The following is a 12,488-nucleotide window of genomic DNA, read 5'->3' on the forward strand; positions in this document are numbered from 1 at the left end:
GTTAAATCACTTCACTGAGAAGAAAGATGATTTAAAAAGAAACCCAGGTAATTTCAGCAGGGAAAATAGGCTTTAAGTTTAAGTTAGGGAAATTATCTGCCATCTTTAACCTCAGAATAGTGAGAGAGTGAGAGAGAATAAGACTCAATCCATCTCACCAGTGAGAGAAAAAGAGGGAAACAGAGAGAAAGAGAGAAGTGCCCAAAGGTATCGTCTAGAATCATGGCTTGTATCTGCTTATGGATACATGCTCATTCACTGAAGGTCATAATGCAAATAATTTGGCCCCCATTCATTCTGATTCCAAATAAAGAGCTGAAATTACCAATAAATTAACTTAAATCTATAAAATAACTATACTTAATATCCTTTCTATCTGCAAGGTAATCCAGGTTAACATAACCTACAATAAATCATAATATTGATAGAATGTGCCCTTGAAATTATGTGATGAAAATAGCACTTCACTTCTATGTCTTCCTTTTTTTAAAGATTTTATTTATTTATTCATGAGAGGCACAGAGAGAGAGGTAGAGACACAGGCAGAGGGAGAAGCAGGCTCCATGCAGGAAGCCCGATGTGGGACTCGATCCCAGGTCTCCAGGATCAGGCCCTGGCCTGAAGGCAGCACTAAACCGATGAGCCACCCGGGCTGCCCACTTCTATGTCTTCCTTCCACAAGCCCATAACCCCTATCTATCAATGAGGGAAACATTAGACAAACATAAACTGAGGGACATGTACTAAATAAAGTAGTTAAAAAGAATCCTTATCTATTTTTTGTCTGGAAGCCAGATGTCCTACATGGTGGACTCTAAATACTGACAGCATTATTGAGAAGTGATGACATGCTTTGTCCTTCTGATGCTGCTCTATTATTTAAGTTTTCTAAAGTCCATTTTATTTTTAAAATACGTTCATAAAAAGTGCTTCTTACATGAAAGTAGCCCAAACATCTACTGTGTAGTAGTCAAAACATCTGTGCCTATTGAGAGAAGGCATAATACACAGCTTTGGAAGGGATAGAAATGGCCAACAGCTTCTTTTCTGAGACCTTTTGCCTTCCCTCATTTAATCAGTGAATTGTTTTTTCTATTTTTGTGAGAAATGCCATTCGAATTTTGACAGGGATTGCACTGAATCTGTAGATAGCTTTGGGTGGTGGGGACATTTCAATTATATTAATTCTTCCAATCCATGAATATGGGCTATGATTTCATTTGTTTTTGCCTTTAATTTCTCTATCAAAGTCTTGTAGTTTTCATTGTACAGATCTTTTGCTTCTTTTGTTTGACTTATTCCTAAGTCTTTTATTGTTTCTGATGCTGTTGTGAATGGGATGGTTCATGATGGCATTGTGTTATGTGAGAAAAGTCAGACAGAGAAAGACAAGTACTGTATGATATCACTTCAATGTGGAATCCTAAAAGACAGAATCATAGAACCAAACAGTAGATTGATGGTTACTAAGAGCTGGGGGTTGGAGGAACTGGGGGGATGTTTAAGAGAATAAACTTGCAACTAGTAGAAAAGTAAGTTCTGGAGATCTAATGCATAACACAGTGATGACAGTCAATAATACCACACTCTAAATTTCAAAGTTGCAAAGAAACTAGGCCTTAATCGTTCCCACCACACAGAAAAATAACAATTATGTGAGCTGATAGAGATGTTAACTCATGCTAAGGCAGTAATCATTCTGCAATACATAAGGGCGTCAAATCAACATTGTACTCGTACAATGTTATATGCCTCCATTTTTTAAAAAGCTTGTAAAAACAGCTTTTTTGAAAATTGGCATCAGTAAGACTATCAAAACTCTCAGATTGTTCAAAACTGCTTTTTTGAAGGCAAGCAGCACAGCAGGAGGGCTTTGTCAATCTGGAAACAGCTGTGGTAAACGAAGGAAGCCCAGAAAGTGGAGGCTACAGCTGTCATCCAGGAAGACAACCCGACGGCACCCTCTCATCGGACCTGACTGGCCCATGGCCCAGCACCTGGGAATCAGCCCTGAAGAGGGAGCCCCTGAGTGTCCACCTGCTGACCTGGACCACCGCTGGGGGATGCCAGATGGCATTGCAGCCCAAGCCTATTGTAAGGCTGACATCCCCACTAATAACAGTGTGGTGGTTGTTTTTTGAACCCAAATTTTTAAAAATTCTTAATCTTAAATCAATATGTGTCTAAAGAATGATCTCAAAATAGCAGTCTTCAAAATGTGGTCGAGGGACTTCTGGGTTCCCTCTAGAGGGTCTGTGAGGTCAAAACTACTTTTCTTATGATACTTAAATGCTTTTTGCTTTTTTCCACTTTCATTCCCTCTTGAGTGTACAAGGGGGTGTTCCAGAGGCTGTAAGATGTGATACTGTAGGAGACGAACACAAGAAGCAGAGGTGAGAATCCCCTTATCTTCTCTTCAGCCAGACCTTAATCCAGAACCTCCTGGTCCTCCATCACCTTTCCATGCTCATGCCAGACTGGACAAATCACTGTTTTGGGCTCATGGACCCCTGCCTCCCCGCTCCAAGCTTCTCCTCTGCTATTTCTCCAGGTGCTATGTCCTCCTTCTGCCTCCTGTCGACCACAAGGGCATGCTGCTCCACCTGTAAAACTTGATTCCATGTCCCTTATCCCCTGAAACCCGTTCATTGTCACCATTCCTACCCATTCTCAAACCAGTGGGAACCTCTTATTGTGTCAGAATATCCATCATGTTCTGTCTTGTGTATTACATACAAGAGACACAATTGTCCTGTCTCGTACACACGTATCTTGAATATTCATCATGTTCCGTCGTGTTTACTTTCCTGTTTCTCTAAAATCTCTAACAAGTAGTGTGCTTTTGGAATTGTATTTCACTCCTTAAAGTTAACCAAGCATCCTCAATATGCCATCACATACACCTCTTGTAAACATTCTAGAGGGGTGCATTATGACTCCCATTTTTAAGGGGAGGAAGAGGATGGTACTTCCCCAATGTCACACACCCACGTGATCAGCCTGGGTCTCCAACCAGACCAGCACTCTCTCATTTGTAGATTCTCCTGCCCAGACTGATCCCACGTTGGGAAATGTGAGCACGGGCTCACGGCTGAAAGGCTGAAGGAGCCCTTCTACATCCTGTCTTTCACTTAAACCTTTTGAAAGTGACATATGCACCCCTGAAGAAAGTTTCAAATTTTTTTAATGGGAAAAGAGTAAAATAATGTCCTATAACCACCGAATCCTGGATAGATTAAAAAAAAAAAAGCTAAGCAAAATATGTTGTTCTTCAATTTCAGAAAGCCTCCTTATTCTTGATGCCTTTGTCATGTTTATTTTTTATACTTATAGCAACTCATATACCCTTGTAAGAATTTTATATAAGGAGATAAATGCTAAGACTAATATTGAATAACTATTTGAATCCCTGAGCAAGATTTGTATTATCGCCTCCACTATGGAACTATAATTGAAGTATGTGGAAGCAGCTTTGCACAAGGTCAAATAACAACTCCGTGAAAGAGCCAGAAACAATACTATCCCTGCCCCCACCCCCATTTCTCTCTGCTGAAACACACTTTTCATAAACAACCTCCACAGCATTTGCAGTTTCGTGGAGGATCAGCGTTCGTGGCTGTAGCCCGCTCATCTTTTTTGCAGTTTCTATTTCTCACTTCCAAATACAGATAAGAAGAATGTGTTGCCAAGATTCAGGCTGGTTATTTTTTCCTCAAATATCCTTAGCTAAAGGGGAACTTCCTATGAGACTAAAATTGACCTCCGTGTCTTTATTAGCTGTTGAATTACTTTTGAAAAATGCCCTAAAGTGCTTCTCGATTACCCTGTGACTGACTGGCAGGTTGAAGCCCAGTAAAATCCCAAAGGATTCCGCGCACGCTCGTGTGTGTGTGTGTGTGTGTGTGTGTGTGTGTGTAGACATGCAATATTCTATTATTTTATTTGACTCTAGGACATGCACATTCTCTTCAAGTACTGTGCAAGTTTGTGTGGGTGTCACTTAAATTATCATTAAATTAATAGAATTTAAAACCTCTATAATATAAGAAGAAATATCTTGGATGTTACAAAGTCAAGAATGCTGCTCTTCCTTTCTGCACAATATCAAGAATGGAAGAGAAATTCTGTGGAGTGAGTCAGAATATAAAAATTCTCATCCGTCAGACAAACAGCACAAGAAGACAGAATGTATGGGCCAGTCTGGAATAAGGAAACAACGTTCATCAAACTGATTGAGAGGTGGAGCTATTTCAATACACCGTAGGACAATTCACGTATTTCCTGAGTGCTAATGAAAACTCCCTTCGCAGCAGGAGCACTACACTCTCCACTATGTTGTGGTTGACAGAGCAGGACGGTGGCAAGCACAGGGTTCTCTCAGGCCTTCCCATACCAGCCACCTGCCCATCCCTGTGCTTGGCCTTTCACGGGCTGGGTTTCTCCTTCAATGAGGACAGAGAAGCCCTTGGGTCTCAGGATCTTGTGGACAGTTAATGTGACGACGCAGAGGGACCCCACTTGCAGGCGGCACTTAATCCTGAACTCACATCGGCCCTGGCGGGGGTTAGTGGTCACATCTCTGATGTACCGTGTAGATAAGGAAACAGGCTGTTTCCTGTGAGTGTCGGTGATGTAGCTCACCGTACAACATACACACGTGGAGGAGGGAATCTGCACTTTCTCTCCCTTCTTCCAATACTTTTTCTGGTGCTTACAGCATTCACATTCAGAAGGTTCTTACATTCAGCACCATTTTTTCCAGCACCATTTGGGATTGGACAAGTCTACTTAGAGAAGAAGGAGAAACAGCTCACAAAAACTCTATTTAGAAGGCAGCCAACGGTGGGAGAAAAATGGAAAAATGGGCTGCAGAAAGCCAGCTTCTGGTCCCAGCATACACTCGAGAGTTGTGTCCCAATCCTTTCTTCTCCATTTTGCTTACTTTTCTTTTTCTTGGTTAAATAAATGAAAGTGACTTTCTCTCAGAATTATAGTGAGCTTCAAATAAGACTAGTCACTCAGCAATTCTAATAATATCTGGGAGTGCATGGCCACATGGAAACCTTCCAATAGGCGGTGCCTGGCATTTATTTTCAGCATCTGGGACTGATGAGGCTGGACACACCCTCGCATACACATACACACGCACATAAAACCACACGCACTCACACACATGCATACACAAACGTGCACAGTAGAAGTAAATGTTAGAAAGGGTAAGTGGTTATCTGCATTAATGGTACCTACATATTAGGTACATTTTCATTCTCTGTGTGGTCTTTACTTGCTGCTCTTCATTTTGGTAACAGTTCTGAGAAATTAAATGTATCCATCCATGCTCTGGAGTTATGGGGAAGAATATCCACTGAATGCTTTTTAATGCACCCACTTTGGTTTTGGATGCTGCACATGCAGTGGGCAAAATGAACAAGGTCTATCCCTTCGTGGGACTAACATTCAACCAATGTTATAGTCAGAGGAGACAGACAGTTAACATTCTGGAAGATGGATGAGGAATTTTGGATGAGGATGAAGTGCTGTGAACACAAAGGGTTAAGAGTCAAGTACCTGGGCTGGATTCTTCAGATCTGGTGGGCAAGTGAGGCCCTATGGAAAAGCTGATTCTGGATCAGAAGTTAGTCGTGCAGGAATCTGGGAGAGCTGGTTCCAGGTGGAGAGAACAGCTAATGGTAAAGCCCAAAGGAAAGAACTGGGGTTTGTCACACTACAGGAGTATCAGCAAGGCCAGAGTGGTCAGAGGGGCTATGAGAGGTGAACTTCTAGAGGCAGGCATGGCCCCCATCATGTAGGGCCTGTGAGGTCATGTGTGTTGGGGGTTGTATTTGGCTACATATAAAGACACCAACCCCGGGCACTTGATCTAATAGGGGTTTGTTTTCCACACAACAAGATAGTCTGGAAGTGGGGTCCATTGCTCTGCAGAGCCTCCATAGAACCTCAAATCCCACATGCCTCTGATCTTTATGCCACCCTTAACATATGGCATGCATACCTTTTATTGCCTCGTGGTTGCAATGATTGCTTTGCCTTCCACCTTCTGTCTGAATTCAAGGCAGCATGAATAATGAAGTCAACAAGAGGAAGGGAAGTCTTCATATCAAGCATGCAAAAAAATTTTTTTTAAGATTTGATTTATTTATTTAATTTGAGAGCAGGGAGGGAGGGCAGAGGGAGAGAGATAATCTCAACCAGGAGCCTGAAACGGGGTTCAATCCCATGACCCTGAGATCATGACGTGAGCCAAAATCAAGAGTCAGACACCCAACTAACTGAGCCACCCAGGCACCCCTCAATCATGCAAAATTTTGCCAGAAAGCTCCCAAGAAACTCTCACTTACATTCTAGTGGCAGAACCTGCCCCACCCTTGGGTGCAAGGGAGGCTGGGAAACACAGGTAGTCTTTCTCAAGCCAAGTTGTTTACACAACCACATCTTCTTCAGTAGCAATGCTATTGATTAGGCAGGTACCCCACACTGTAGTTTGGATGCTATTCTAGGTGAGAGGGTACTACAGGGTAGGTGGGTTAATCAGAATTCTGCTTTGAACATGTAAAACTAGACATGACTATTACACCACAGTGTTCCAATCAGTGTAGTCCCAGAATAGGCCTTAGGAAAAGATATGGATCCTCTGAGGCCTCAGGGCAGCACAGTGGGGCCACCAACGCCCTTGGGAAGCTTGACTCCCTCCTCAGAAGCCTCCTTCTTTTACCCTAGGACTCCCTAGGAATGCCACATGTCACAGGATAGAAAATATCATCACTCTTAACATGCAATTTTAGGTACCACTGAAGGCAAAAATGCTGCCAATTAAACTATAACAATGTTTTCTAACCTGGAAATTTTATTTTATACTTCTTAGAAATGGTTTAGACTTATTAAGACATGACTTTTTAACAATATATCACTCACGCACATACATAAAAAGGAAAATGTTCATACAATTAATTGGTTAGGTATCCTTAAAGGTTCTTTCCATTCAGAATCCAAATTAATAGTGTCTATAGATTTTCTCACTGTTCCATTAAGTGTGTTAGTGATGCAGCATCTCTAACCAAGAGTGCTCGGCTATTTATTTTGGATTTTCTTATAAGCTGCTGACACCTGTCTCCAAGTTTTGATGTGAAAGAATGTAAGGGAATGACAACTGTATCATGACCACCATCTGGCCAACAGCTATCTTGCTATTAATGCTGTTGAAAAATGGGGGAGAAAGCCCTGGATCAATGGGTAGAATGTGCATTTCTACGTGTGCTGTGCTGCAGAGTTGGGCAGTACTGCATTAGACATCTAGAGGTCAAGGAGGCAGTCTGAAGCTTAGTGGAGGGGCAGGGGTAGAGAAATGGGTTTGCAGATTTGGTATCCGTAAGCATATGGATGATAGTCATACCTATTGGCCTGCATGTGACCAGTGAAGCCAAGTCCAGATAGAGAAGAAGGCTGGTGTTGAGCCTCAGAATACTCAAATGTCTATAAATATAGAAGAGGAGCCAACTACACCTAGCAGAGTTAGCAGCCAAGCACCCAGCCAGAGCACCGAATGTCAAGGCAGTGCAGCTAAGGATGGGGATGGTCCGCTAGGTCAAGTGCTCCTGAAAGATCAAGTGAGATCAAAGTGGAAGAGTGACCCCTGGATTGGGCAGCATGGAGGTCGTAAGTAACCTTGGAAAAGAACCTTCCCCGTTTGGGGGCAGCCTCTGTGCTGCTGGAGAACCACTAGACGGGCTGGACTGGGCTGAGGGATAAGGCAGGGTGAGGTGTTCAACCTCCTAGATCACTTGCACCGTCAAAGGTCGATTCGCAGCCAAGGGACGCGGTACTACGTCCTTTACTGAAGGCCCCGGGCATCCGTGAACGCTGACTCGGCAAGGCGGGACGGGTGGTGCACGAGGGGGACACCTGCAATTGCAAAGCGCCTGAGAAGGCGGGAAGGCTGCGAACCAGGGCACGCGAGTGCAGCATCCTCTGTGGACAGCAGACCGTCGCCACAAGAAGACAGCACACGCGGCCGGGGCACAGACCAAGGGCCCAGGTCCCTGACCCCGCAGGGCTTTCTCGTGGGGGGCGGGGGCACTGCCATTTGCAGCGTCTTTAACAAATCCCTGCCATCCTCGGGCTCCTGGTCGGTCCCACCTGGGGTCTCACTTCCGCACGCGATTAGTCGCTCCAAGCGGGAGCCGCGGGAGGGCACGTGCCAGCCGGGCCGGTCCCCCCGGGGCGCGCCGCCGTCCCCGTCCACCTGACGGCCGAGCTGAGGGCTGAGCGCGGCCCGGCGGGCGCCACCCTCCGGCTGGGCCCTTCCAGCCCCCGCCGGCCGCGGCAGCAGCAGCGCCGCCTCCCCCCTCCTCCCGCACCCCCGGCCACGGCGTCCAACGTGGCGCTGCCGACTGCGCATGCTCAGCCCACGGCGCGCGCGGGGCCGGGGGGCGGGGCCGGGGGCGGGGCCGGGGGCGGGGCCGCGCAGTGACGACAGCGCGCAGCCGCGGGAGGCCAGGACGCGCCACGTCAGCGCGAGCGGCCGCGCCCCCTCCCGGCGGCCGCCGTCCCCGCCTCCCCGCGCGGCCCCGCCGCCCCCCGCGCGCTCCCGCTCCGGCTCCGGCTCCCGCTCCGGCTCCGGCTCCGGCTCGCGCGCACCTCCCGGCCGGCCCGCGAGCCCGCTACCGTCGCCGTCGCCGTCGCCGCCCGTCGGATACGCGGTCTCATCATGTCTTCGCCTCCCGAGGGGAAGCTGGAGACGAAAGCCGGACACCCGCCCGCCGGTACTGACTGGTCCCCGTGTCTGTGCTCCCCGCGGGCGCGGAGGGGCGGGAAGGGGCGGGGCGGGGCGGGAAGGGGCGCGGGGCCTGCGACGACGTGGCGGCGCCGCGCGGACCGGGCCGGGAGGTGCGGGCACAGCCGCGGGGCCGCGCCGAGGTCGAGAGTCTGCGCCGGGACCCAGCCGGGGTGCGCGGGCGTCTTAGGAACACACGTAGCCGGGACGCTCCGAGTCCGTGTTTCGAGGGTCGCGCCGACGCTTGGCTGTGGCCTGACAGCATTTCCTGTCCACAGAAGAACCGAAGGAGCGGAAATGATTTTTACCACTAATCACTCAGTAGGACTTTCTCCCCCCGCCCAACTTTCTCTCTCATCCGACTTTTTCTTAAGTGCTTTTTTCCCCCGTGGGCTTTTTTTTTTTTTTTCCTCTTTCCTTCAAATCCTAAACTTCTGAGCCAAGGAAGTTAAATCGAGAAAAGAGTCATCTTTCTTAAAAATAATAATAATAATAATAATAATGCGCTTTATATTCCTGCTGCCTCCTTCCTGAGCACAGTTCCCGTCCGTGGCTTCGACTCTGGCCCTCCCGGCCGAGGTCCGTTTCTCTTCTGCCTTACAGTGACAGTCGATCCACGTGGAAGGACGCTGGGAGGCACAAAGGCTGCCGCTGCAGAAATCAAGTCCCAGCGGCGTGCGGGCTTCTTTCGGGGTCCGCATTGCACGAGTTAATGTTAGAGTCAGTCTGCCAGGAGCAGAAGCCTTATGGAACCATGGCTGCTTCTGGCGGCCCGTGTGCCCAGGCTTGTGGGAGAGCCCTGCGACCTGCCGTCCCCACTCTAGGGCTCTAATTCTCTCCCTCGACGGGAGAGAAAACAGCAGTTTTTAAGTAAGCTTCGTTCCAGAGTAGGTAGTATTTTGCTCTGGTGAAAGATGCTCTCAACAACAAGGAAACTAATTGGCACCAGGAAAGAGTGAGTAATGGCTAAGTGGTGTGTGAGGCATGAAGAGGCTTGGGATCTCAGAAAACAGCTCCACCAAAAGGGAAAATATGCTTTGGGGCCCTTTGCAAAATTGCATTAGTTCCCAAAAAGAGAGAGGGAGTACCTCAAAGGGATTGCTTTGAAAGGTAACTCTGAACCTTTAGTTGCTCCTGCTATAGATCACATCCAGCTGCCCACTGACCTGGGCAGTTGCTCAGGAAAGGACAACTCCAGTGGCGCTCGCGGCCTTGGACTATGTGGCAGCAGTCGGTCCACGACTCCCCCTGGCCCCTGGCCCCTGGCCCCGGCTACTGAGTGGCCTTGAAGTGTATCTGTTGGAGTGATGCCAAATCAAAGTAGCCCTAATTAAATTGCCTGGAAAGACATGTCCATACCGAGATTTTTAAGATCAGAGACGTGGACTGTGCATATTAACTTCCCAGGCTTCATAAAGGACTCTGATTTTCTTTGAATTGTAAATATCTAGGATTTGTGAATTACAAATTAAATAGCTTTTTGATACCCTGAGGAGCAAGGAAGCAAGGTTTGGGCTCGCTGATCTTCCTCAGGGAAAGGTCCAGGACAGGGCCACCTTTGCTGCTGTCCCTCTTCAGTTCGTTTTTTCCATCTGTCAGGACTAGAGCCAGATGGCACTTAATTCCACAGGTAAGCCCTTCAGTGAGTTCAGGACGGGTCCTTTGGGGCCCCAGTCAAGCAAGAGCTACGTAGGGATATGTCACTGTTATTCTGCATTTTCCAAGACTAGACACACATGGCCAGAGGTGGAGGAAGGGCCTGGCATCCTGGCCCAGGGGTACAGGTTAGAAAGCTGCTTAAAGTATTTCGCTTCCCAGCAGTACCCCTCCGTGCACTCCCCAGTATTATAGAGGTCCCTGCAGGAAAGCTCAGAGAGCTCGTGCTTACTCCGGCATGGCCAGAGAGTAGGCAGTTCTGCAAAGTAGATCATATTAAAAAATAAGCCAAAAAAAAACCACCCACTATAATAAAGAATAATCATCAAAGGTGGCCAAGAGCACAGTTCATAAATCAAAATAACAGCCTTAAAACTTCAGGAACCCTTTCATTAAGTGCTTAAGTTGGGTAACAAAGACTCGTGCTTAAATCCTCAATCGGAAACAATAAAATTCTCTCCTATAACTATCTTCATGTTCTTTTGTGTTTTCTCATTATTGCTGTCTGAGCCAGGTATCCTTCTGTGCGTTCCCATGGCATCCCGTTTCCTTATTATCACACTTAACCTCCACTTATCTGCCTCTTTTCTCCTTGCTTCTGCGCTGAGTCTTTTTTTTTTTTTTTCTTTGAGAGAAAGAGCACAAACACGGAGGAGAGGTAGAGGGAGAAGCAGACTCCCTGCTGAACAGGGAGCCCGATGTGGGGCTCGATCCCCGGACCCCAGGATCCTAACCTGAGCCAAAGGCAGATGCTTAACCGACTGAGCTACCTGGATGCCCAAGTCTTATTTGTTTGTTTGTTTGTTTGTTTGTTTGTTTGTTTGTCTGAAAGTGGGAGAGTGAGCACATGTGGGGCTGATGGTGGGGTGGTAGGAGCAGAAGGAAGGGACAAGCAGATGGTGCTCAATGTGGAGTCCAACATAGGGCTCCATCTCACCACCCTGAGATCATGACCTGAGCCAAAACCAAGAGTCAGACGCTCAAACAACTGAGCCACCCAGGTGCCTTATTTCTGGGCTGAGTCTTCATGACCGTTATCCTCAGTGGCTGACACAGTGTCCTGCACAAAATAATAAATAGCTCCTGAGTGAGCTTCCCCAAGCCTCTTACCACCTCTCATATCCCCCAGAGCATGCAGGACCTGCAGTGTCCCTCTCCGTCTGAGCCCTGCATCTTAGCAGTGGAAATAGTAACTGCCATGTGCTGAGTGTTACAGTGTGCCGGTGTTTCCCTCTACCCTTATAAATTCATGGCAGATTAACAAGGGAAAAGCAAATAGAAGTTCAGTAACACGTGTGCCTCCTGTATTGGTGGGAGAGACGGAGGAAAAATGAGTAACTCCCTGACCTGGCTTGAGCCACCAGCTTGAGCTAAAGACACTGGAGGCCCTGCCTCACCCTGCAGGGCACTGTCATCCAGGCCCTCTGTAAAAGTAATGAAGTCTTAATGATTTGAGATTTCTCCATTTCTCTCAGCTACAAAGTATCTGCGGAGAAATGGGTTGAGACAGCATGTTTTATGAGCATTATTGGAAATACAAATTAGCAAAGTTAGAATTAGCGAGCCAGGTTCTGTTCCATCAAATAGCAGGACCAGTACGCCACGGCAGCAAGGAGAACGTAATTATGAGCCACACTATTACTCATCTCTGCCTGTCTTTGGGAGTTGGTGGCAGTGATGTGGATAAAATCTCTCTGTTAAATACATTTTGCTGGCCCCGCTCCCCTCCATTTCCCAGGGTAGCCAAAACCATATGTCAGTAAAGTTCTCATAAATCTAATATGTGGTAGCTTTGAGCGTTACTAATTTTACATATGGTTTTCTTTGAAAAGTAGACTTTCCATCCCTTCTCAAATTGAGTCAAATGGAAATATAAACACGATTGTATTTTTTTAAAGTGAAACGGAAAATAGAGTCCTTTTTTTAGTAACTTCAAGATAATTCAGTTCTCTGTTACGTTAGTCATTCAAACATGAGTTAAGGATGCATTAAAAGGTTGTGGGTGATAATTCTCCCTAAATTGTCTCCTGCAGGAAGCTTT

At 46.9% G+C, this 12,488-nt stretch overlaps 1 protein-coding gene across 3 annotated transcripts in view; it reads left to right on the forward strand.

Moving 5' to 3' along the window:
• The first annotated feature begins 8,572 nt into the window (after positions 1-8,572).
• Positions 8,573-12,488, forward strand: part of LOC112662902 (death associated protein) — a 65,351-nt gene continuing 61,435 nt past the window's right edge. For 2 of the 3 annotated variants that reach the window (XM_025451578.3, XM_025451579.3), the window contains exon 1: positions 8,573-8,780. In XM_025451578.3, the coding sequence (XP_025307363.1) occupies positions 8,726-8,780 (55 nt within the window). In that variant the 5' untranslated portion in view covers positions 8,573-8,725. The remainder of the gene's footprint in view (positions 8,781-12,488) is intronic. The other variant, XM_025451576.3, reaches the window with a different exon arrangement.

The sequence above is a fragment of the Canis lupus genome, chromosome 34 (assembly GCF_003254725.2).
Source record: "Canis lupus dingo isolate Sandy chromosome 34, ASM325472v2, whole genome shotgun sequence".
Taxonomy (NCBI): Eukaryota; Metazoa; Chordata; class Mammalia; order Carnivora; family Canidae; genus Canis; species Canis lupus.